General features: G+C 38.1%; 1 protein-coding gene across 7 annotated transcripts in view; it reads right to left on the bottom strand.

Moving 5' to 3' along the window:
• Window positions 1-23708, bottom strand: part of PDK1 (pyruvate dehydrogenase kinase, isozyme 1) — a 41192-nt gene extending 17484 nt beyond the window's left edge. For 6 of the 7 annotated variants that reach the window (XR_001363633.1, XR_001363638.1, XR_001363635.1 and 3 more), the window contains exons 1-9: window positions 23541-23708; window positions 21271-21342; window positions 18569-18753; window positions 18175-18270; window positions 17322-17399; window positions 15568-15644; window positions 13657-13755; window positions 3506-3616; window positions 209-322 (exon numbers count right to left, since the gene is read on the bottom strand). Coding sequence is in view for 3 of the 7 variants with exons in the window: in XM_014545949.1 (XP_014401435.1) it covers window positions 209-322; window positions 3506-3616; window positions 13657-13755; window positions 15568-15644; window positions 17322-17399; window positions 18175-18270; window positions 18569-18753; window positions 21271-21342; window positions 23541-23650 (942 nt within the window). In the remaining 4 variants the exon portion in view is untranslated. Of the gene's footprint in view, window positions 1-208; window positions 323-3505; window positions 3617-13656; window positions 13756-15567; window positions 15645-17321; window positions 17400-18174; window positions 18271-18568; window positions 18764-21270; window positions 21343-23540 lie in introns of all 7 variants that reach the window. The other variant, XM_014545960.1, reaches the window with a different exon arrangement.
• Between the last annotated feature and the right edge of the window lie 658 nt (window positions 23709-24366).

Here is a 24366-nt window from a genome sequence, read left to right as displayed (position 1 = left end):
TGATTCCCCACTTTAACCCAACTTTTTTAAAATTAACAACCATAGTCCTGATCTTGTCAAAAAAGATGAGGTCCTATATTAAAAACTACATATGTCTATTTAAATAGCATGAATTAGAGGAAATTTTCATTACATTATTGTTAAATATTGGCATCTTTTCCTCGTATCAAAAGAAGTCTCATTCACTCAAGAAAGCTGTAGTTACTACCTTAATGAAGATCACTGCATCTGTCCCATAGCCCTCGAGGGAATACAGCTTCAGGTCTCCTTGGAAGTACTGAGCATAAAGACGGGAGATGGGCAATCCATAGCCAAAACCAGCCTGTTGATGAGGAAAATGAAATTTTGAAATTCTATGCTACTGAGTATCCCAGGCTATCAGAAATGCCAATACCTAAGTATTTCGAAAGATCAGGCTGGAGCCCAGCTGAGTCCTGCATTAGGCCACTCCCCTCCCGTCACTAGAAGTCTTCATTCTTCTTTCTACTATAAAATGACTTGGGGAGAGGGGATCTGAAAAAGCATGTTGCTTTTCTTCGTTGGCCTGCTCTACAGTATCCCAATACTGCTTTGGGCAATATCATATAAAACATGTTCTCTCTTTTAGCAAGAGTAGAAAAAGCCTTGTGCGGCCTATCAGATATATCTTGTGAGTTCATACCATGAACTTCCAGCCTGTGTTCTGAATCTGGAGGGATCCATAACAGCTCTACTTTCTTAATTCTCACCTACAGGTCACTGCCCTGCTTACAAATCTTCAAAGCACAGCCCCTCCCCCACCCGTTGGCTTGAAATAAAAACCCAAGCTTCTACAAAGAGCTTTCAAGCCCCGATAAGATCAGGTCTCTGCCTCCCACTTTCCAGTCCAGCTGAACTAAATCTCCTGCTCTCAAGTTCTTCAAACATATGCTATTTTTTATCTTCGTGCCTTTGTTCATCCTGTTCCCACTGTCGAATGGCCTTCTTTACCTGGATAAATTCCACCAATTCTTTAATACAAGAAAAACATTTAGATAAATGTAGAAACGGTTTTTATCACCAAATGACATGTTCAATGGCATTCCATATAACACTTCAGTTGAGAGCTTATGTGGATTCAGCAATCAGGCTATTCACAAACCCAGGCTCCAGCTTCATCTATCTCCACCGCTATTCCTTGATTTTACTAACCGGAGTGTCTATTCACCCCTCCAAATCAACTACCTGTTCTCCACACGTCTCCTTGCCCTGGGAGGCTGACCTGAATGGTGATGGCCATGGACTCCCAATCCTCTGCCTCCAGTGGGTCCAGCCAATGGGGAGCCCAGGAGGAGTGCAGAGGGAGTCAAGTCTCACTCCCGATTCCTTCTGCCCAAGGTTGCTTCCTTTGGGCAGATGGGCTCCTTGTTACTAAGCAGCTGCTCTGCAACCTTCCCCTTTTCTGGGTCTGCTGGCTTCTCCTCCGTCTCCCTTTGATTCTGGGTGGTGACAGCTCTACTGCTGATGGCCCTGGATTCCTGTACTCTCCCTCCTCATAGCTCTGGAATCTGTCTTTTTGTAAATAAGCCTTCCTCAAATTATCATAATTTGAATGAGCTCTCTTTTCTGTTGGGACCCTAATACATTAATTAGTTCCAGAAACAGCCCCAAGGAAACTGCACGAGCAGGTGGCTCAGGATGCCATGGCCTGACCTCTCCCTCAACCACACCTATGGACTTGTGGGGCTTCCCCTAGAGAAAATCACAGACAAGAAAGCCAGCATGGGCCTGGCCCACTGCTGGATCTGCACTGGATGCTGGCACCAGCCAGAAGTGGGCTGCCCTTTCACCACAACTTCTCCCAGGGCAGGAGCAAGTCCTACCCGTGGGCAGAACTTGAGGTGCAGCACCTCCATGGATTCATAGGTGGCAAATAGGGTGGGCAAAATGCAACTGGATAGCTAGCTGACGACAAGGAGATCTGGAAGAGAAATGCGTGGTCCTCTCAGTGGGTTGGCAGTATGAAGACACTCCACCATGTAGGTGTCCGTACTACATTCATTATATTCACACGGATGAAGCCCTCAGGAGTCAGGCAGACAAGATGGCCACTCCTGTGCCGTCAGGCAGTCTTTCTCCAGCCGCCCCAGGCCTTGCTTACGGGGTCCACTTACAAAGTGGTCATGGCATCGGGAAGAAGGCTCAGAAACAGCTTAACAACAGTCTTCCCTTAGTAATAACAAGGCTTCCCGCTATGTAGTTCCCAGGGGAGCCTGTGCCATGTCAGGCCTTCTATTTTCTTAAAAATTCACATAAATTCTGCATCCTAAACAACTAACACTTATATAGCATTGACTTTGTGCCAGGCACTATCAAAAGTATTTTTACATACATTAAATGTCAGCCCTTACAATAACTTGATTTTTAAAGTTGAAGAAACTAGGGTATTAAAAGGTCCATAATTTCCCCAAAGCTACACAGCTAAAATGTAGTGAAGTCAGGAACGGAACCAGTTTGGATCTGCAATCTGGACTGATATGCTATGCTGCTCTCCAAAAATATTCTACAGTATTTGTTTACTACAAAAGCAATCTATCCCTTCTCTCCCCTGACTTCTAGAGTAAAATTAGACTCTAAGAAGATGCTCATGTTTATTATTTGACCTCATCTGTCTTGGGGCACATGGATGCCTACCCCAGTCACCATGTTCACCATTTGAGAAGTTCATTACTATACTAATATTGTACAAGCTTTGTAAGACATGAACAATCTTACAGTTATAGCTACAGAATTTGTGCTGCCTAACAAGTAAAACTATTATAACAAAGTCCTTATAGTAACTTCCTAGAGTCTAAAACAGATCCATCATATACTGTGTTTCGTCATGATAACTCCAGTGCCTGTGCCAGAAAAGATTCCAAGCCTAGAACAACAGTTCTTCCAGAATTACAGGTTAGAGATTTGGCAAAGCGCTCTTCTGGCAGTTGGAGAACAAGGATAGAGTCAATTCAAATGCTAATTTAATTAAACCTGAAAATAGATGACTATTAAGATGAATAAAAAATACCAGCAAAATGATTATAATTGGAGCCATTTCTAGGTCGATGATTAAATTGATCAGAACTCTAGTCTTATTTCTGAATCTAGAATATGAGATCTTTCTATCATAAGTACTTGAGGGGAAAAAATCAACACTGAAGATAAAATCAGTGTTGACCAAATACCAGTAAAACTGCTAATTTAGTCTTCACCTTAGAAACAGTCTATCAAATGCAGTTTACCACAGGAAAACTACTGACATATCCCTATCAAGCTTGGCAACGAGACCTCCAAAACAATACTCTGTGTCTTGTGCTCTTCAATCAAAAGAAAAAAATAACCAAAATTTAACGCTATTTAAATTTAGAGGAAAGTGTTTTTTTCCTAATGGCTTCCCTTCTTCCTTGGGGTGTGCCCTACACAATGGCTTAACTGATTTATTTGGCAACTAATGTGATTTTTTTTGGCAATTCACAACGACGCACTTCATTATTTCTTGATCACATACCAGGGGTGCTGCTCGGGACGTCTCGACCCGCGGCCGGGGTGCAGTTGAGTACATGTAGTTGAAGAGCCTGTCGATTTTCCTCAGCGGAACACCACCTCCTCGGTCACTCATCTAAGAGGAGAAAGGATCACGCACTATGACTAAGCCCCTTTACAACAAGATAAGGACACACAGTGTCACAGTTTAACTGCTCTCTGCAGAGTACGGCTTTTCAAAACGAGTATCATGCAATCCAAGTTGCAACTGTAAACAATTCCCTCACTGCTGGACTTAACACAACTCATCTAACATGTAGAATTCGAATACAAAACAAATTCCATCATAATACAAGTTCAGTGGGGTGACTTTGTGTATTACTGAAGTCGCACTAACACTGCAGTACAGTACAGAATGCGGCATAAACTGAGCCTATCTTGGATGTAAAAATAAATGTATTTTTCCTTTTTGGTGGCCAGTTTGAAAACCAGGTAAAAAATGCATAAACTCTCTCTGACCCAACAATGTTTATCCTAAAAAAAATAAGCATAAAAGTATGCAAAGAATGTGTGAGACTGTCCATCACAGCACTATAGAGAACAGCTAAAACTGGATTACAACCTAACTAGAAGACTATTTGAATAAACTAGTGTACATTTTAAAATAGAACACTATTTAGCCATTAAATATTATATAGAACTGAATGTATTGGCATGAGAGATGCTCACAAAATCTTGTTAAATAGTACAAAGCTATAAGAAGCATTTATAATATTCTAATTTTATAAAAATTAAATTATAAAAAGTCTGTAATGATATATTTTTGTCTATGGAATTATGAGTGATTTTCTTCTTTTGGGTTTTTAGTTTCTGAATATTTTTCACAATTACTTCTATAACAACAGTATAATTTTCATTTTCAGAAAGGAAAAAGCAGAGCCACTTAATTGTGTTGTAGAATCTCATCTACCAGGCATTTCATAGCATAGACTCCAGACAACTTTCTAGGGAGTTTATAAGGTACAGAGGTTTTTATATTGTGCTTATGTCATTTTTCAACTCAAACCATATGGTAGACTGGATTTAATAATGTATTTACAGATTGTCTTCATTTTGTTTTCCTTCACAGTTAACATGGACTTACTTTCCTAGCTGTTGTACACCTTCCATTCTAATCTACTACAGCCATTTTCCTTTGTTACAAAATCTAAATTGACTCCACTATCGATATTAAAATAGTTGTCATAAACAAATCTGCTTTTAACATAGGTATATAGATATGCATAGACATAAAAAATAGTTCTGAGTGCTACATATTCAAAAGTCAATAAGCTAGATGGCTTCTAGTCAAGTTTTTGCATAGTCTTTTTATTTATTTATCTTTATTGTTGAAAATATTACAGATGTCCCCTTTTCCCCCCCATTGACCCTCTCCACCCTGCTCCTGCCTCCTCCCCAGGCCTTCACCAAACTATTATCTGCCCATGGGTTATGCATATATGCATATAAGTTCTTCGGTTAATCTCTTCCCACCCCCTTCCCTCTGAAATGCATCAGTGTATTACATGCTTCATTGTCTCTGATCTATTTTGTCAGTTTATTTTGTTCATTATATTCCACATATAAGTGAGATCATTGTGATACTTATCTTTCTCTGACTGGCTTATTATGCTTAGCATAATAATCTCCAGGTCCCTCCATGCTGTCTCAAAGGGCAAGAGATCCTTCTTTTTTACAGCTGCATAATATTCCATTGTGTAAATGTACCACATCTTTTTATCCACTCATCTACTAAAGGACACTTGGGTTATTTCCAGATTTTAGCTATTGTAGATAGCACTGCTATGAACATAAGGGTGCATATATTCTTTCTGGTGTTTTGGGATTTTTAGGATATATTCCTAGAAGATCACTGGGTCAAATGGGAGTTCCATTTTTAATTTTTTGAGGAAACTCCATACTGTTTTCCATAGTGGCTACGCCAGTCTGTATTCCCAGTTTTTGTATAGTCTTTAAAATTGTTTACAGTATGTTTATACAGTAAGTCCTCACTTAACATCAACAGGTTCTTGAAACTGTGATGAAATGATAGGCTAGTTGATTTAAACAAGAGGTAAGTTCCTATTTTCATCAATGTTATGACTAAACAATGTTAAATAAATGATATTATTCGAGGATCTGATCTATATTTCTTTCACAATAAAAATCAGATAGCTATTTTAATTTTTAAAATAAAAGTCCACTTTGAAATACCATTTGAAGAGTTGCCTCTGATATATCTACAATTAGATCACTGCAGTATAAAAATATACAAGGACTTTATTAAGAACTTGTCTGTTGCATTATGCTTGAAATTGTTCTTGGCCATGAATTCAAACCCTGTGAAGAGATTTATTTTAGTAAGATGAATAAAGAGGTCTGAGTATTTTCTGAGGTCCACAATTTGTTAATTATTCATCCTTTAATTTAATGCTCTGCTGCACACTTGTTGGTAAGAAGTGTGAGGGTTCTATAAATATTAACTAAGTAAACAACATATTAGGATAGATATCAAGATAAAAAAGGTAGATTCAATGAACTGGTTTTTCTTAACCTTCTGGCATCCAACAAGTATAAAACAAGAAGTGACTTCCAGCCACAGGCAAGTATGAGAAAAGCAGAGCACAGAGCACAAAGGACAGGTGACTCTGAGAGGCACCTTGTTACTACAGGTGAAGGGGGTAAAGGAAGTCACAGGAATATAGTTGAAAACTGACACAGGTAAATAAAGGTGACCTCCTTTGCTCTGCAGTCAAGAAACAATAAGCTGGAACCAGTAGATTTTTAAAGTGGCCATAAGAGTTTCCAAGAGAATTGTAAGAGATTCTAGTATACCAGACGGTCTTAGTTCTTTGGGAAAAGGGAGGGAGGAAATGATGGGAGAGAGAAAGAGACAGATGTCTGGTCTGTATACATTTAAGACAAGAAGAATGGCACCCTGATGACAAATATACTGAGAAAGAGATTTTAAAATTAAACAAAAAATCTCTGATTAAGATAATTTGATGAAAAAAATCTAGAATCATGGGAACACAAGCCTATGCCAAGAGAAAGGCAAGAGATTATGAAAGAGATACATGGTGGGGAATAATGTCAACAGGAAGGCTGAGGAAGAGACGTTTGCCAATTATTTTTAAAGTTTTCTCTTCAGTGCATGAAATCACCACTTCTCAATGTCATCGAACCAAGAGCTGCCATTCCTAACTTCCTGTTCCCCATAACCCCGGGTTAGTTCATGCGAATTTCAGGGTCAAGGGAAATGAACCACTGCTAACTCGATGACAGCTCTGAAGGCAGGAAATTTAATAACTCTAAACTCTCACACAGAGCTCCTGAAGTCTCTTACTCAACATCTTTTTTAACGTCAAGTTTATAAAATCAGCAACAGTGAATGAACCAAGATATTTACATTTTAACTTTAAATATATGTGGCTTTAACACTTACATTTTTTACTGAATATAGGCCAAACACAAAATCTGAAAGAGCAGCTAGAGTCCTGATATAGAAAAAAATAATTCCTTCACAGGATTTTCAGCAGTGGGATAAAAGGTGAAAAATGTCAACAATTTGAACAAACTTAAAAAAATGGGTGGAAGGGGGGGGACCAGACCTTGATTCTGAAAGTCTAGGGTAAGTAATAGGGGTAAAATCTCTACTGAAGAAAATTAAAGCAAGCATTTAACACATAAAGAGATAAGTAACAAGAGTAGATACAGTCATGTGACTTTGGATGTAAGGAGGCAGAGCCCAATATATAGGTAGAGCTTTTAGAAGTCTGTTCAAGACCTTTACGAACATTTTTTATAGCTTTTTTAAAAACTGTATTTTTATTGATTTCAGAGCGGAAGGGAGAGGGAGAGAGAGATAGAAACATCAATGATGAGAATCATTGATCAGCTGCCTCCTGCACACCCCCTACTGGGAATCAAGCCTGCAACCCTGGTATGTGCCCTTGACAGGAATGGAACCCGGGACTCTTCAGTCCACAGGCTGACATTCTATCCACTGAGCCAAACCGGCTAGGGCTACAACTTTATTGAAATATAATTCACATACCATACAATTCACCTATTTAAAGTGTACAACTCAATGGTTTTTCATATATTCACAGATATGTGCAACCATCAACACAGTCAATTTTGGAATATTTTTATTACCTCAAAAAGAAACCCTGGATACTTTATTGATTACACTCCTAAGCAATCTCTAATCTACTTCTTGCTCCATTTTATTTGCCCGTTCTGGATATTTCATATGAATAAAATCATATGATATGTGACGTTTTGTGATTGGTTACTTTCACTTAGCATAATGTTTTCAATGTCGTAGCAACCATACTGTAGCATGCACCAATGCTTCATTCCTTTTATGGCCTAATAATATTCCATTATATGGATATGTATCGCATTTTGTTGATCCATTTATCAGTTGATGGACATTTGAGCTCTTTCCATATTTTGGCTATTGTGAGTAATACTGCTATGAACATCCATGTATACGTTTTTGCTTGAATATCTGTATTTAAACCTTCAGGATATATACAGACCTAGAAGTGGAAATGCTTGGTCATTATGAACCTTTCTTTACACCAAACAGATTCCCTAAGCAAAGTCTGTCCATCCTCCAACACAGAACGAGTTTGTGGCTAAGTGTCTAGGAGTTCAGTAAACCTTGGTCCATGTGGTGATGATAACCACAATAATGGAAAGCATCTGCAGACCAGTGTGCTGAAGCAACAAGAAACAGAAGCAGAGAAAGCTACAAGAACGATCACACTGTAGCATAACTGAAGCCCAAATGGGACTTACTTTGAATCAAGTAAACCTTAGTGCAGTGATGGCGAACCTTTTGAGCTCGGCGTGTCAGCATTTTGAAAAACCCTAACTTAACTCTGGTGCCGAGTCACATATAGAAATTTTTTGATATTTGCAACCACAGTAAAACAAAGATTTATATTTTTGACATTTATTTTATATATTTAAATGCCATTTAACAAAGAAAAATCAACCAAAAAAATGAGTTCGCGTGTCACCTCTGACACGCGTGTCATAGGTTCGCCATCACTGCCTTAGTGGGCAAGTAGCTGACACATAACTAATCAAAAAATAGACACATTAGCATCTGGGCTGGAAAAAACATGACGCATTCACATTACTTTTTCAGCAAACAGATCATACAGCCATATATTTATTTGTGCCTCATTCTTTTAAATGAATAGCCAAGAGAGATTAAAAAAAAGAAATTCAGAGGTAACAGTGCAGACAGCAGAGAAAACTTAATTTTTTTAAAATGGCTATTATTAATAGCCTCAGTTATTAAAGAAGATAAAACTAAAATGGAACACTATACAAAAAATAATAAAAAAGAAGTTTAGCCCAGCTGGCGTGGCTCGGTAGTTAAGCATCAACCCATGAACCAGGAGGTCACAGTTCGATTCCCGGTCATGCCCAGGTTTCGGGCTCAATCCCCGGTGGAGGGGCATGCAGGAGGCAGCTGATCAATGATTCTCATCATTGATGTTTCTACTTCTTTCTCCCTCTCCCTTCCTCTGCGAAATCAATAAAAATATCTTTTAAAAAGTAAGTTTATAATAAGATAGTGAAACTAAAAGGTCAACAGAAGAGCTGGGAATTTAAAGTCAAGGAAATCTCACAGAGTAGAATAAAAAGTTAAACAGATTTTTAAAAAAAACAGGAGAAAGAAAGATATGAAAAAAGAGAGGATCATATCACAAAGCCCAACATCCTCCAAATATTACCACTGGAAGAAAGTATCAAGGTCCAGCCCAAAGGAAAGGCCCACACCAAGTCACATTATTATGAAATTTCCGAATAGAGCTGAAAAAATGATTTTAAAAGCTCACAAATAAGATTGGTCATATACAAAGAAATGGGAATTGGAATAAGCATAAGTATTCTCAATAGAAACAGCAAGAACGATGTCAGCAAAAATAGTGGAGAAAGGAGCTCCAAAAATTCTCTCCTCCATCAGAGCAACAGGAAAAAGGCAAAAAATGTCAGAATCAACTTTGTTCAGCTCTGGAAATTAACCAAAGTCTTGTAGCAATCTTGGGAGCACACAGTCAAGAAAAACAACAGTGAGATCCGTGGTGTTTTAACTGCCTTATTCCCACCCCCCAACAATAATATGCAGTCAGAATGCAATCAGCAGCCCAGCAGACACTGCATTTTTCTGACCCGATTCTGAGCTCCCAATGCAAAAAAATACTGCATGAACCCATTTCCCACTATCAGAAACATTTGTCCAAAACAATTAGAGGTGCCCTGGCCAGGTAGCTCAGTTGATTAGAGCATCCTCCCGAGACACCAAAGATTGAAGGTCAGGGCACATACAGGAGTCAACCAACAAATGAATCAATGGGTGGAACAACAAATATCTCTCTACCTTTCTCTCTCTCTAAAAATTACTAAATATAATTTTTTTAAAGAGACATAAAAGCATGGAACAGACTGTAGAATCTCAGAGGGAAAGAGAAGGTGGGTAGGTGGGTGGGAAGAGATCAACCAAAGAACTTGTATGAATATATGCATAACCCATGGACACACACACATACAACAGGGTGGTGAAGGCCTGGCGTGAGGGACAGGGGGGTGGGGGAAGATTAGCAGGGGCCAATCGGGGAGCAAAGAGGACATAATGTAATACTTTCAACAATAAAGATTTAATTTAAAAAACAAAGAAATTAAAAAGTGAGAAAACAGGAAAAAAATTAGAGATAATAAATTTTAGGGCCAACTAAGGCAGTATACAACAGTTAAGGCAAACAATAGGCTAATCAAAAAGCTTAATAAGGGAAGCTAGGGAATGAGATATATAAAGGGGTTTAAAAAGCTCAGACATGTCCTGAGAATCCAGAAGTTCATGTTAATGCCTAGGGCTATGCTCATGCTCAGGAAAAACCTGAACATATCCCTAAGCTTTCACCTCTGACTGACCTTGAGTTTCTGTATAAGCAGGACCTAAGGTTAAGTAGGGTTAACATATTCATAGTGCTGAAAGAAAAAGACTAACAACTAAGAAGTCTATATCCAGCCAAATTATTCTTCAAAAATGAAGAAAAAATTAGACATCTATCTACACTAATAAAAGACAAACATGCAAATTGACCATACCTTTGCTATGCCTTAAGCCACGCCCACCAGTCAATCAGAGCAACTATATGCAATCAGCAAAAGCATCTATATATATAAAAGCCTAAGTGACCGAACCACCCAACGACCAGTCACTATGATGCGCACTGACTGACAGGGGCAGACCCTCAACACAGGAGCTGCCCCCTGGTGGTCAGTGTGCTCCCACAGTGGGAGTGCTGCTCAGCTGACTGACCCGTCCTGGTGACCCACCAGCCCAGCTGCAGCCACTCACTCCCTCAGTAGTCCTGCAGGTCCAATCTCCAGTGAATGGGCCAGGCACCAATGGACTGTTGCAGCCGGCACAATCCTGGAAGTTGGCCTCAGGCACCGTGGCTGCTTCCCCTCCCTAGATGCTCAGCAAGGAAGAAATGATATAAAAGCAGCTGCCAGGTGGCTCCCGACAACTGGCGTGAATACCAGCAGGACAGAGCCAAATACCAGGCTGTCAAGGGCATCCCACTGCCCCCCTGGAGGGCTGATCACGTCCTGGCCCCCCTCAGCACCCTCTGGACAAGTGCCAGAGCAGGGCTCATGGCTGGCAAATGCCGTGAGCCTCTCTCCATCAGGACTGACTGGGCATGAGCCCACGGTAGGCGCAGCAAAGCCAGGATGAGCAGGAGCGGCAGGCAGGAGCGCCAGGTGGTGTTGGACTGCCGGTTTTGTCTCAATTCCCACAGGCCACACCGAGGGACCCCACCAGTGCGTGAATCCGTGCACCAGGCCTCTAGTCTATATACATAAAAGGCTATTATGCAAAGTGTCCCCACAGGAGTTCGACCAGGAGACCGATCACTCGCTATGACGTGCGCTGACCACCAGGGGATGGCGCAGAGTGAAAAAAAACCCTGGCTCACAGCCGGCAGCTGGGGAAGGAAGACCCTGGCTGGCAGCAAGAAGGCCCCGATCAGTCCTGATCACTGGCCAGGCCTAGGGACCCTACTCGTGCACAAATTTCATGCACCGGGCCTCTAGTTCTCACATAAGCAAACATTAAAAGAGTTCACCATTGGTAGACCTGCCCTATCATAAAACATTAAAGGGGATGCTTCAGCCTGAAATGAAAGAACACTAGACAGTATATCAAATTCACATGAAGAAATAAAGACCATATATTTACCTGGAAAAGTAACTATATAGGTAAATATAAAGGACAGTATAAGTGTATTTTTTTGTTTGTAAATTCTTTCTCCTATCTTATTTAAAAGATCATTGCATGCCCAGCTGGCGTGGCTCAGTGGATTAAGCATCATTCCACGTACCAAGAGGTTGCCAGTTCGATACCTGGTCAGGGCACATGCCTGGGTTGTGGGCTCAATCCCCAGTAGGGTGGATGCAGGAGACAGCCGATTAGATGTTTCTGTATCATTGATGTTTCTATCTCTCTTCCTCTCCCTTCCTTTCTCTCTCAAATTAATAAAAACATATTTTTTAAAAAAAGAAACAAGGAGAAAATTAAAATGGTTCATCAGAAAACATTTTAACAGAAAATACATCAGGAATGGAGAAATACAGAATCAAAAGAGATATAAGATATAGAGACTACATATGACAAAATGGCAAACAAATCCTATATTAACAGTAATTAAAATAGGCCATTCAAAATAATAGTTGGAGACTTCAATGTACTACTTTCAATAATGGCTATGACAACTAAACAGAAGAACAGGAAATAGAAGATTTAAACAAGACTATACACCAACAAGACCTAACAACTATCTATGGAACACTCCATGTAACAACAGCAGAATGCACATTTTTCTCAAGTACACATGGAACACTTTCCAGGATAGATCATTTGTTGGGCCATAAAACAAGTCTCAATAAATGTAAAAGGATTAAAATCATACAACTGTATTTCTGGCTAAAATGCAATAAAATTAGAAATCAATAACAGAACAAAATGAGGGAAATTAACAAACATATGCAAATTAACACACACTACTAAATAACCAATGGGTCAAAGAAGAAATCACAAGGAAATTAGAAAATATTTTGAGATGAATGAAAATGAAAACACAACATAAAAAATGTATGGGATATACAGAAAGAGTGCCTAGAGCAGTGGTTCTCAACCTTCCTAATGCTGCAACCCTTTAATACAGTTCCTCATGTGTGGTGACCCCCAACCATAAAATTATTTTCGTTGCTACTTCATAACTGTAATTTTGCTACTGTTATGAATCATAATGTAAATATCTGATATGCAGGATGTATTTTCATTGTTAAAAATTGAACATAATTAAAGTATAGTGATTAATCACAAAAACAATATGTAATTACATATGTGTTCCCCGATGGTCTTAGGTGACCCCTGTGAAAGGGTCGTTCGACCCCCAAAGGGGTCGCGACCCACAGGTTGAGAACCGCTGCCTAGAGGGACATTTTTAGCTGTAAAATGTCTCAAATCAATAATCCAAACTTTCATTCTAAGAAACTAAAAAAGGAGCAAACTAACTCAAAGTAAGCAAAAAGAAGAAAATAATAAAGATTAGAGTTGAAATTAATGAAATATAGAGTTGAAAACAGTGGAGAAAAGTCAACAAAATAAAGAATTGGCTTTTTGAAAAAGATTAACAAAATTTACAACTTTTAGCCAGACTGACCCCAAAAAAGGGGAGAAGACTTCTCTCTCCCTTTTCCTTCCTATCTCTGAAATCAATAAAAACATATTTTTTAAATGAAAAATTTACTATCTGCATAACACTGCAAATACCCAAATATTTTAGATTTATCAAAGTGGATATTCATGATCACTGCTAAGCTGTCTGTCTCAAGGATTTACTTTAACTTGAATCATCTGAATTAGGGACCAGAACAGAAATAGACTCAAGGGATAATTCCATAATCTGTCAGAAAAATGAAGCAATGTGCTTATTAGGTATAAGGGATAGGATTTATTTCTCCTAATAATAAATTATGCCTTCTAGAAATTATGTGCATGCCTGTATATCAACTTAAAAAAATAAAAGAAAAAGCCTTTACCTTCACAGTCAAATCCTCACTACCCAGTGTGACGTGGACTTGAACAGGTGGATAAACACCTTTGTCAGCATGGTATTCCATGGTTGCTCTCATTGCATTCTGAAATACATTAGGTTTATATTTAAAATACAACTTTTAAAAAACAGATAAAGTAATTATAATTTTCAACTAATATACGCTACTTGAAATTTTAAAAGTTTTAATTCGATGGAAATATGCCAACGAATCATTATTCTTATAACCATATTTAAAGAATTACTTTAAAAAAATTATGAAGTCAGTTTTGGAGTTGTGAGACATTTTGATTTAAAGATTTCAACTAAATTCTGTAGATTTTGCAAAACCAGATGTTTTAACACTTTAAACTAGTTTACATTAAAGCAGAAAAATTTACCGAAACGTTTTTATGATTTAATAGATAACAGACAAATCTTATTTTTTGAAAACTTTCATTTCTTTTTATAAGAAACATTTTATCACAAATTGCTTTAAGAAAAAAAATTTTCATATACTATTTACAGCAATGGTCTTATAATGATATAAACTAATCCAATTTACCATTAGTTTGAAACTAAGGACATTTACATGTAAAACTGTTTGGAACAATTTTTAAAGGATACAGCGTACAAACTGCCAACATGTCATAAGCACTAAATGGTAACATGGCGTGTAGCACTAGAGTAGAAATTGGTAAGACTCGATAAAGCAAAAAAGGCAAAAGACAGGACTGACTTTGGAAATAAGTGTGACCGGGCACACCAATCAGTATTGCATCTCCCTAAGGAGCAAATTCTATCTTCTCTACTGAAGGCCATTTAAGATCAGGTTCCATATGGAAGCTATTACTACTGACATTATATAAAATCGCTTATATAATATGGTAGTACTTCTTTTATTAAGCATCATGGGGAACAAGATCTTTATGTTCTGAAATTTCAAGGGAAAAATTAGTTTTAATCCTTTAAGTGCCAATCATTTATTTAATCACTTTGAAAGATTTTTGGAAGGATTAGATATTTTCTTGCTGTCTTAGAACAAAAGAGCACTCTTGAACCCTTGCTGTTCTAAGACATTATTATTATTCCATCAGTTTTTCTGTTTCAGTATATTTTCCATTTTCCTTATCAGGCTGAAAGCCACATCTTCTCTCTTCTAATTTGCTGTTGGCGGAAGACAAGGTAACTAAAGTAAGAGAGACTACAGGCTTGACTTAGGGTGCCATTGTCAGCCTCAGGGGCCCATACCACTTCTCATCACCCACTTTCCTGCCCACCAGCAAGTGTTAATTGGGGGGAAAATGTATTCTCAACATTACGAGCATAATTTTATTAGTTTTCAAAATTTGTTGTAAAGAGTAAATATAACAGAAGCCCTGTACATCAATATAAATGACTTTCTCAAAAAAAAAAAAAAAAAAAAAAAAAAGCATACAGCAGTCGGACTCTGGTCCTTTAAGGGTAGAAAGTTAAGAATCATTCTTCTAAGTATTTGTTTTTTTTAAAAAAATAGAACCTTTAGGAGCACCTACACTGTGCTGACATTGTATTGGACGTTTAGTATGTTGTCTCCAATCTTCATATTAACCTGGATAGTAATACCCTTGTTTTCCAGAAGAGGAAACAGGGGCTCAAAAAGGCTGAGCGACTTGGCCGAGGTCACACACATAATCAAGTGGCAGAACTGGAATTGAAACCCAGGTCTTTCTGCCTCCCCAGGCTGAGCTTACCACCACACTGAGGTGCCCATCAGTGCTGTCAAAAGGCTGATGTCCAGGAATGTGACATGACGCTGAACATGAAATGACATCTTTTAATTAAACTGAAGAAAACCCAGTAGAGTATTTAACTTTCAGAGCAGATTCCTAACCTCAGGAAAGGACTGATATAGGTTATGTAATACTATTTTACAAACCTTGAAAAGTTCAAACACCATGTGATAGAGATGGGATGGTACATAAACCACTTGTATTGGCTGTCCTGGTGATTTTGCTACAGAGCAGAAGAGAAAAATATAAAAGTACAGAGAGATGTGCTTAAAGCATTTTAAAGAATATATTGTGGAGTAATGAAAAGAAAACATTTACTATGGAGGATAGCATCACTTGGGGGAGAAGTGCCACACCAGTTCTTCACTGTATTAGTGTTTGAACCCCATGCTCACTTAGATTAATACCTGACAGTAACAACGTGAGTCCTGCATAATAACCAACCCTTCTTCCTATTCTTCTCTATGACGGCCAATCTTTTTAAAGGACACTCAACCTTAAGGTCCAAATTTTACTCTCCAAAAAAAAAGTGTTATAGTCTATAAATTCCATGGTCCAACTTACATAAATACATTCTTTTTTAAAGCCATTTTAAAAAATGTTTCACCCAGGTGGAATGTTTCCTGTTTTATTTCAGGCATTTCCATGGACATAAATCTGAAGACAAAAAATTAAGCTAGCATCAATTGATCCAGGGGTGCTGATTTTCCATTCAACCATTTAATAGGTGCCCAGGTGGGCCTGGTGGGCAGATAGTGTGTAAAACAGAACCTTGGGCTGAGCAAAGGAATAAGGCTCACCACGCCCTAGGATTCTAAAGTAGCCAACACACTGGATTCCCTCTGAATAAAATACCCATTGGAAACATGGGTGGGACACCTGGAAACTGCCCAGAGTAGTTCAGGTCCCCAAACTATCACTGGTGCATTGTGGTTCTTATTTACTGAATGTACCATTATGGACCAAAAGCATGAATATGGCTTTAGAAAAACACCCAACAATTCTATTTTCAATTGGGTAACGTCCACTGCTGTCCAGAATACAACTTAGTAAAAACTGTTTAATTTTATTCTTCTCAAAGGGTCATGTTAACTTAGGAAATGTTTTCCCCCTTTTAAACTACCCTACCTCTAGGAAAACAGTAAGACTCATAAATCTCCTTCCAGGGCACCTACCCCCCCCCCTTTTTTTTCCAAAAGGCACTGTCAGGGTGAATAAAGACCATTAGAGATAAACAGATTCTCAAATAAATGAGCGTCTTTATTTCTTCTTTACACCTCCAGTCTTTCTACTTCCTCAACAGTAAACAGTGATTTATAACTCAGAAAGTAGAAATACTCTAGGGCAGTGGTCAGCAAACTCATTAGTCAACAGAGCCAAATATCAACAGTACAACGATTGAAATTTCTTTTGAGAGCCAAATTTTTTAAACTTAAACTATATAAGTAGGTACATTGTTATTAACTTAATTAGGGTACTCCTAAGGCTTAGGAAGAGCCGCACTCAAGGGGCCAAAGAGCCGCATGTGGCTCGCGAGCCACAGTTTGCCGACCATGGCTCTAGGGTAAACCTTACATTATTGAAGTGCATATAAAAGTCAAATGGAATTTTCTTGGCACCATTTTTTTCTAACCAGAAAACCAAAAATAAGTAAAGAATCAACATTATCAATTAAAAAAATTTTTAATGGGGAAGACCAAAATGTCTTTCAGAAAGAACCCAGCTATATTAAATACACACACGCATAAATATGTTTTAACATGATTGCTCTCACTCAGCTTTCATATGAAGAAGTTGATGAAAAGTCCTTTTATATTAAAACAAATCTAAATTATCCTTATCATTCCTTCTCAAGTCATCAAAACAGTGATCATTGAGGAATAGACAGCATCAGGCTTACCATTTAGTTCTTCAAGCTCTAGTTCAGGAGAGTTAATATAATACAGATCACAAAGACGCCTAGCACTTTCATAGCCATCTAGTGTGAATGAAAACAACAACAAAAACGCATTAAATAAATTTATATCTGTTTCATGCATTAAGGTGGCAACAGGACTGACAAATGAAATTTTCAAACTTTTTATAGAAGAAAATATACTTTCAAAATCTTAGTTTTTAAATATGACATGACAAAGCCTAATAGCCATAAAGGAGAAATGACAGATACTATACCAAAAAAACAACAAGAAGCAAAACCCACATCTATATATATAAAAGCCTAAGAGACTGAACAACCGAACGACTGGTCGACCAGTTGCTATGACGCACACTGACCACCAGGGGACAGTTGCTCAACGCACAGGATCGGGCTCCCGTCTATCTGAATCGGCCAGTGGGGATCAGGCCGAAACCAGCTATCCAACATCCCCCAAGGGGTCCCGGATTGCCAGAGGGCATAGGCCAGGCCAAGTGGCCTCTAATATGTGGTATAAACAGAAAAACGTGTGGAAAGATGCAAACCAATTACAAATTATGGCTCCTAGATAGGGAATTAGAAAGGGGAAAGGGGCCTAACATTTTTGAAGTGAAACAGATACCCACATAGTATCACCTTACTTTACCTAACAGAGCACTGTCTAAGCAAATATCCTATACATAAAGCACAATTAACATTATAAAGTTACTTGCAAACCCATATATTCACTCCTAACATTTTTACCTCAGGATATAAATAGCTGTTTTAATAGCAAGAACTAGCACTCAACAATTTTGATTCCTACATCCTTTCTGAAAGAAGAAATGTAAGTATTTACCTTGAATAACTTCAACTACATTGCAGTTTGGGTTTATGCTTCCAATGTGTTTCCGGTGAGATGGGCTTCCTTTGTCTTTCCCACCAAACAATAAAGCTGTTAAGAAATGAAACATCAGAGACAAATAAAATAAACTAAAATATCCAAAGCCCATTTCCAGATTTGAAAACTGTTTCTCTAAGTGGTACTTGAACAATAGAATAAACATTTTTCTTAAACATAAACACAGTATTTTACATTCAATAAAAACACCTTTGTATAGCAGTCTATTTACTTTTCTTAATACATAAAAAAAGTAAAATTAAACATTTTCCTTAAAGGGAAGTTTTCTAAATAATTTAAAATATACCAATATACTTTATTTAGCTTCTTTTCTTGACTTCCAGACACTTACAGTGCTGATTGAGTAACATTCTAATTGAAATTCGACTCATGAAGAAGCGATCCAAAAAGTACTGAACATTCTGGCTGGTGACAGGATCCACCCCGAAGCTCTCCTTGTATTCAATCACACCCTGAGCCATGGTGGGAATCACGTCATTGTGTCGGTTCCTGATCCGTATCACGGTATCTGTAAAGCTAAACAAACCTGTCTCTCAATACAGCCAAGTATTTGACAAGTGAATCTAATACTAAAGTGTAAGTTTAACCAACTGCACTAGGCAAGCAATCCCTAATCCAGCAAAAGAAGCCTCAGTGCATGTTGTCCTACACTTCTGTAAATATATTTCAGATCATTAAATATACTGAGTCTGTGACGGTGTAAGGACCTCCAAAATAAAACGTTTGAAATTTATTTTCTTGAAAGTCTTAAAAGTAAGGCTGCAACAAAACATAATCCTAAAAATACTATGGTTTTCCTTTAACCATTGTCAGCTGGGGTCATCTGAGCACTCGCTATGAGGACAGCATTCAGGGACATTCAGTCTAAGAGAAGACAGAGCACTTGCTTCTAGGGAACACATGCTCTGTAAGGAATGAAGATGAATGAGCCAATAAAGCCTGTCTGCTTTGGAACTAGTCCCTGGGGCTCAAAGAGAGAAAGAACCACTTAGAACAGAAAAGTAGGAAAGAATTCTAATTTCACTCATCCTATAAGTTTAAAAATGGGAGAGGAAAAGTCAACTGTTATGTGAAAAGAAAAATTTTCAAATCATCTGGCCTTCCCATTTCTGTCGTTTAGAAGACATTCTTGCATGGATAATTTAAAGAACTAAATAAAAGAGAAAAGGAGTCTTAATTAGGAAGTAATAAAATCCATTCTGTAACATACCCATCAGAATTTACACTTTCGAATGAGTGCTTTCCCATTCAAAGTCATCATCTTGAGTACTATTAACTGATTCCAATGATGCTCTCACAGTTCAAAACACTTTTGAAATTCCTAGTTTGTAATTAGCTTCAAAACCAAACTGTTAATCCAAAATACAAACAAGAAAACTCCTCAAAAACAGCAAACATCTCATCACTTCTAGTCACCCCTTTATTAGTTTATTTCACCTTTCCCTCTTTATTTTTTTTTTAATCCTCACCTAAGGATACATTCTCCATTGATTTTTTTAGAGAGAGTAGAAAGGAGAGAGAGGATGGGGAGGGAGAGAGAGAGAGAGAAAAACACTGATGTGAGAGAAACACAGCGATTGGTTGCCTCCTGCTCATGCCCAGACCGGGGCTGGGGATTGAACCTTCAATGGAGGTTTGTGCCCTTGGCCAGGAATCAAACCAGAGACCCTTCAGTCCATGGGCTGATGCTCTAACCACTGAGCAACTGACTAGGGCATCACCTTTCTCTCCTTTTTTAAAATACAAAACAGTATTATTCCGCTTAACTCCTCTGAATGACTGTTTCCAGAAGGTTCAATAACATAATCCATGTAACATCAAAGTAACATAATGTTTACTTTTAAGACTACTTGTGTCCAAATCTGGGCCCCACCATTTGCTAGCTATTTGACCTTTATGCTACCTTAAGTTACTTAATCTCTTCACACAGAAAGTAGTATCTCAACTGAATTGTTTTAAAGATTAAATAGTATTCATGCAAAATGTGCTCCATAAGTAGGCATCCTGATGTTATTTTCAGACCAAAATCATAAAACTGAAGCTTTAAAAATGAAGTGTTGTCATCACCTTTACAGACAGTCAAAGAAATGTATTAAAGACTGAGGACAAGAAAAGAGGTGGTCTCCAACCTTTGGCCAACAGTCATTGGAATAAGCAGGTAACTGCCTGAGGGGACTACTTGGGTTTGCCCGTTCTGATATGTTGGTCATATTACTTACATTATCTTACAGACCACAGGTCGTAAACCAGAGACCCACAGACATTTTCTGTAGGCCTTCAGTATTTTAAAAATTTTTTAATTAGGTGTCTATCATTCAAAATTGGGAGATTTTACATTAAAAATCTAGATGTGTGCCTGGTGTGGCTCCGTAGTTAGAGCATTGACCCATGCCCCAAAGTGTTGCTGGTTTGATTACCAGGCAAAGACACATACCTGAGTTGCAGGTTTGATACCCAGCCTGGTCCGAGTATACGGGAGGCAACCAAAAAAAGTGTCTCTCATCTCTCATCTCTGTCTCCCTCTCTCTCTCTCTCTCCCATCCCTCTCTTCCACCACTCTCTCAAAGAATCAATGGAAAAAATATCATCAGGGGAAGATTAACAAAAAAATCTAGACTTGTGACTTTTCTTTAAACACACAAAAACCTTAAATGATCTGGGTGGCGTTTCTGTATGGCAATGATGGGCTGGAGCTGAGGGTGGCTGTCCTTTAGATGCATGCGCTCTCCAGGTGAAAAGTCCTCACCTTCCATCAGGCGGCACTGAGGCCACATCTAGATATCTGTTGACCACCACACTGGAGCTGTGTTTTTTCTTACACTAGAGATCAGAGGAGTGTGAAGCATTTCTTGTTCCCCAGTACAATTTCCTGCTTTATATTACTTGCCTTGGCTGTATGGGCTGCTTTAGACAAATATACTGCCACATGTTCCACTACAGTGGGAAACTAAAAGTTAATCAATTTATATTTTTATATGATGTTTAAAGGGTACAAAAATTATGTTCAGAATTAGGTCAAGATAGTATACTTACTCATAAATAGCTTTAGCATCTTCAGCACTTTTGTCCTTAAAATCAAGAAGTTCCTGAAGACTCTGGATATACCTAAAATACAAATCAACAGGGTAAACTTGCTCTTTCACACTTTGAGAGTTCAATATTGTGAAAATGCTCGAAAGGGATTTTTAACATTTCTTATTTTTTAATTTAGTATAGTGCTCTAAATTATGGTTGAAGTGGGATTTATATACATAATCACATTTGAGCAAAGTTCCTGGCACAAACTTGCAGAATGTGCACATTTTCTCCTAAAAGCATAGGTTAAATTTGACTGAAGAATTTTAAGATTTCCTACCTCTTCTATTTTTTTAAACTTCTATACTCTAAAATAGCTATTTTAATAAAGAGTTTCTTTAATTTTTTTATTCATTTTTTTCAGAGAGAAATGGAGAGGGATAGAGAGATAGAAACAGCAATGAGAGAGGAATACCAATCATCTGCCTCCTACATGCCCCCTACTGGGGATCGAGCCTACAACCCAACATGGACTCAAACTAGGAATCAAACTAGTGATTCTTGGTTCATGGGTTGACACTCAACCACTGAGCCACACCAGCCGGGCTAAAATAGCTTTTAAACTTCCTAAACTTACCACTGTAAATTACAGTATAAATGATGATTGTCATGAGAACTGTGTTTATAACCAATAGCTATGTGATCATGGGCAAATGCCTTGTCTTAGCTTCAGTAAAATGCACAGCCCAGTCTATCTTGGCCTAAGAGTCTAACTTAAAGGTCTGTGTTTTAAACCTTAATTTTAGATGTTCATGTCCAATCAACAAATATTTGTTAAAAGCCTACAATCTATACCACCTAGTTCTTTTAAACAGAACTGAACAAAAACACAAAAGTCATGAGAATGTAGGTTTTAATTTATCTAACATCTCAAGGTAGTAAATTACCTGTTAAAGAAGGAGCCAAATAAAGGAAGTCCAAATGACTTTCTCAAGGTCATACCACCAAGCACAAAGGCAGTGCAGGGCCTGAGCTAAAACAGCCCGCTGTCATTCAATGACCTTCATGAGTATAAGGTCTGTTTAACTGCCCTAACACAGCAGACGTGGGGAAGGGAGTGGGGAGGAGGGAACTAAAGGGTTTTTAAAATCTGCAAATCCATATGTTGGTTTGGAAAGCTGTCGCTGACAAACAACTTGCCTCTCTACATTCCAGAGTTAAGTGATTCTGATACCGGCAGGTCTCCTTTAACTATTAATTTTCTCTTCATTGTCAAGAAAAACTGTGCTCTTTTATTCAAGAGAGATCTGAATACTTACAACATATTAGGCACAGATCAGATTTTAAATTGCAACATATGCTATTTTTTAATGAAGAATTTAAAAAAAAAACAACAGGAATAAGCTTCCAGAGAAAAGTATCTTCTCTTTCACTTATTATTTAAAATTGATGTTACATCAGCTTCTTGCACAAACTGTACTGCCTACAAAAGGAAAGCAAGGATCTCCATGAATCATTATCAGGAAATGTCTTGCAGCTAAATTTTTCTTCCATTTAAACTGAACTCTGACAGACTTGTTTGTTTGAAACGTTTAGTGATTAAGAGAGCTATTAAGTTAATAACATTAACAAGGAAGAATGTATTTAGGTGGCCACATATGGTGTACACCCTTTATAACTCTTGTCATTTTTTGGAAGAGAGATCAATCAGTTTCTATACGATTCCAATAACTTCTAATTGTTTTTTAAATGAAAAAGAGTTTAACTTGTGTGATTTATAAAGATATACTTCAATAAAATAAATTCAGTTTATAATAATACATGCACTTTTTAATATATTTCATCTTTCTGACTGCAGCACAGTATAGTAGAAACAAAGAAATCCAGGTTTGAATCCCAGTTCCAGTACTAGGCAAAAAAAAAAAACTTCATCTGTTGGAACCTGTTTCGTCATCTGTAAAATGGAGATAATAATGACTACTGGGCAGGGTGTGGAAAGGTTTAAAGGTGCTGTATATAAATTCCTCACTTCAACAAATGGCATATATTATTATAACATCCCTGCAGATTGAATAACATAAATCTTAAGCTTAGTGTCTGCATTTCTGTGCAGTTCTGATTGTTTTTCTCAAAACTAAGGAGTGGCAGCATCCAGGACTCTACTAAAGAGCAACCTTAAGATTCTACAAAAGAGTAAAAAAAAAAAAAAAAAAAAAAAAAAGGATTTATTTGCTTTAACTTGAGTTTAGTCCACAACCCCATTGAAATTGCCAACACGGGACTCTTACCAGCTTTGTACCAACTGAACTGATGGTGTCCTGAGAAGATTATCTGGGAGAAGACTTATTTCTTTCATTATATTTGCCAATCTAACAGGCAACTCTTGCCGCAGGAACATAAATGAGGTCTTTTCACAAGCATTCACAGATCCTGAAACCAGACACGGTGGGAACAGCAGTAAGTGGAAGCCATAAGGCAGCAGAAGCCAAGAGGCAGGGAGAAACACAGAGGGAGCTATTTGGCCAGAAACATCAGAGGGGTAGCATCACCATAATGACAGGGTAAGTAAAGGCGGGCGAGGGATGAGATAACCCAGTCTCTAGGGCATCCGGAATAAACCTTCCAATTCCTGACATTCCAATTGCTATGTAGAGCAATGAAGAAACTTTCCTGTCTCCATTATTTGCATCCTTACTGTAATTTCCTGTCTTAGAACGAATGCAACCTGAGCAAGTCCGAGCAAGGTGAGGAGTCTAATTAACAGGACCTGCAAAGCCTACCCTATATAAACTGCTGCTGCCATCATTTACAACATGTTTCCTAAGTCTTGGTTTATGAGAAGTGAATACCTGTCTAAGAAACAGAAAATCTTGTCAGACGCACAGGAACCACTATACTAATTAGAGAAATTCTGTCATGTGCATGGGAACCACTATACTAATTACTATAACCAAAGAGTAGATGTAGAGAAGGGCTTTCAGGCAACAGAGAGTAAAAAAATACCAATGCCAGTTCAGCAACCACCTTCCAGTGTCTCCCCCAGCAGGTCCTATTCAATTGTCTAATGCCAGGTAAGCGGCCTGCTCATTCCTCCACTCCTCTATCAGGGTACTA

Source organism: Myotis brandtii, unplaced genomic scaffold, assembly GCF_000412655.1.
Source record: "Myotis brandtii unplaced genomic scaffold, ASM41265v1 scaffold112, whole genome shotgun sequence".
NCBI classification, from domain to species: Eukaryota; Metazoa; Chordata; class Mammalia; order Chiroptera; family Vespertilionidae; genus Myotis; species Myotis brandtii.
Note: the sequence above shows the minus strand (reverse complement) of the source record. Positions and strands in the feature narration are given on the sequence as shown.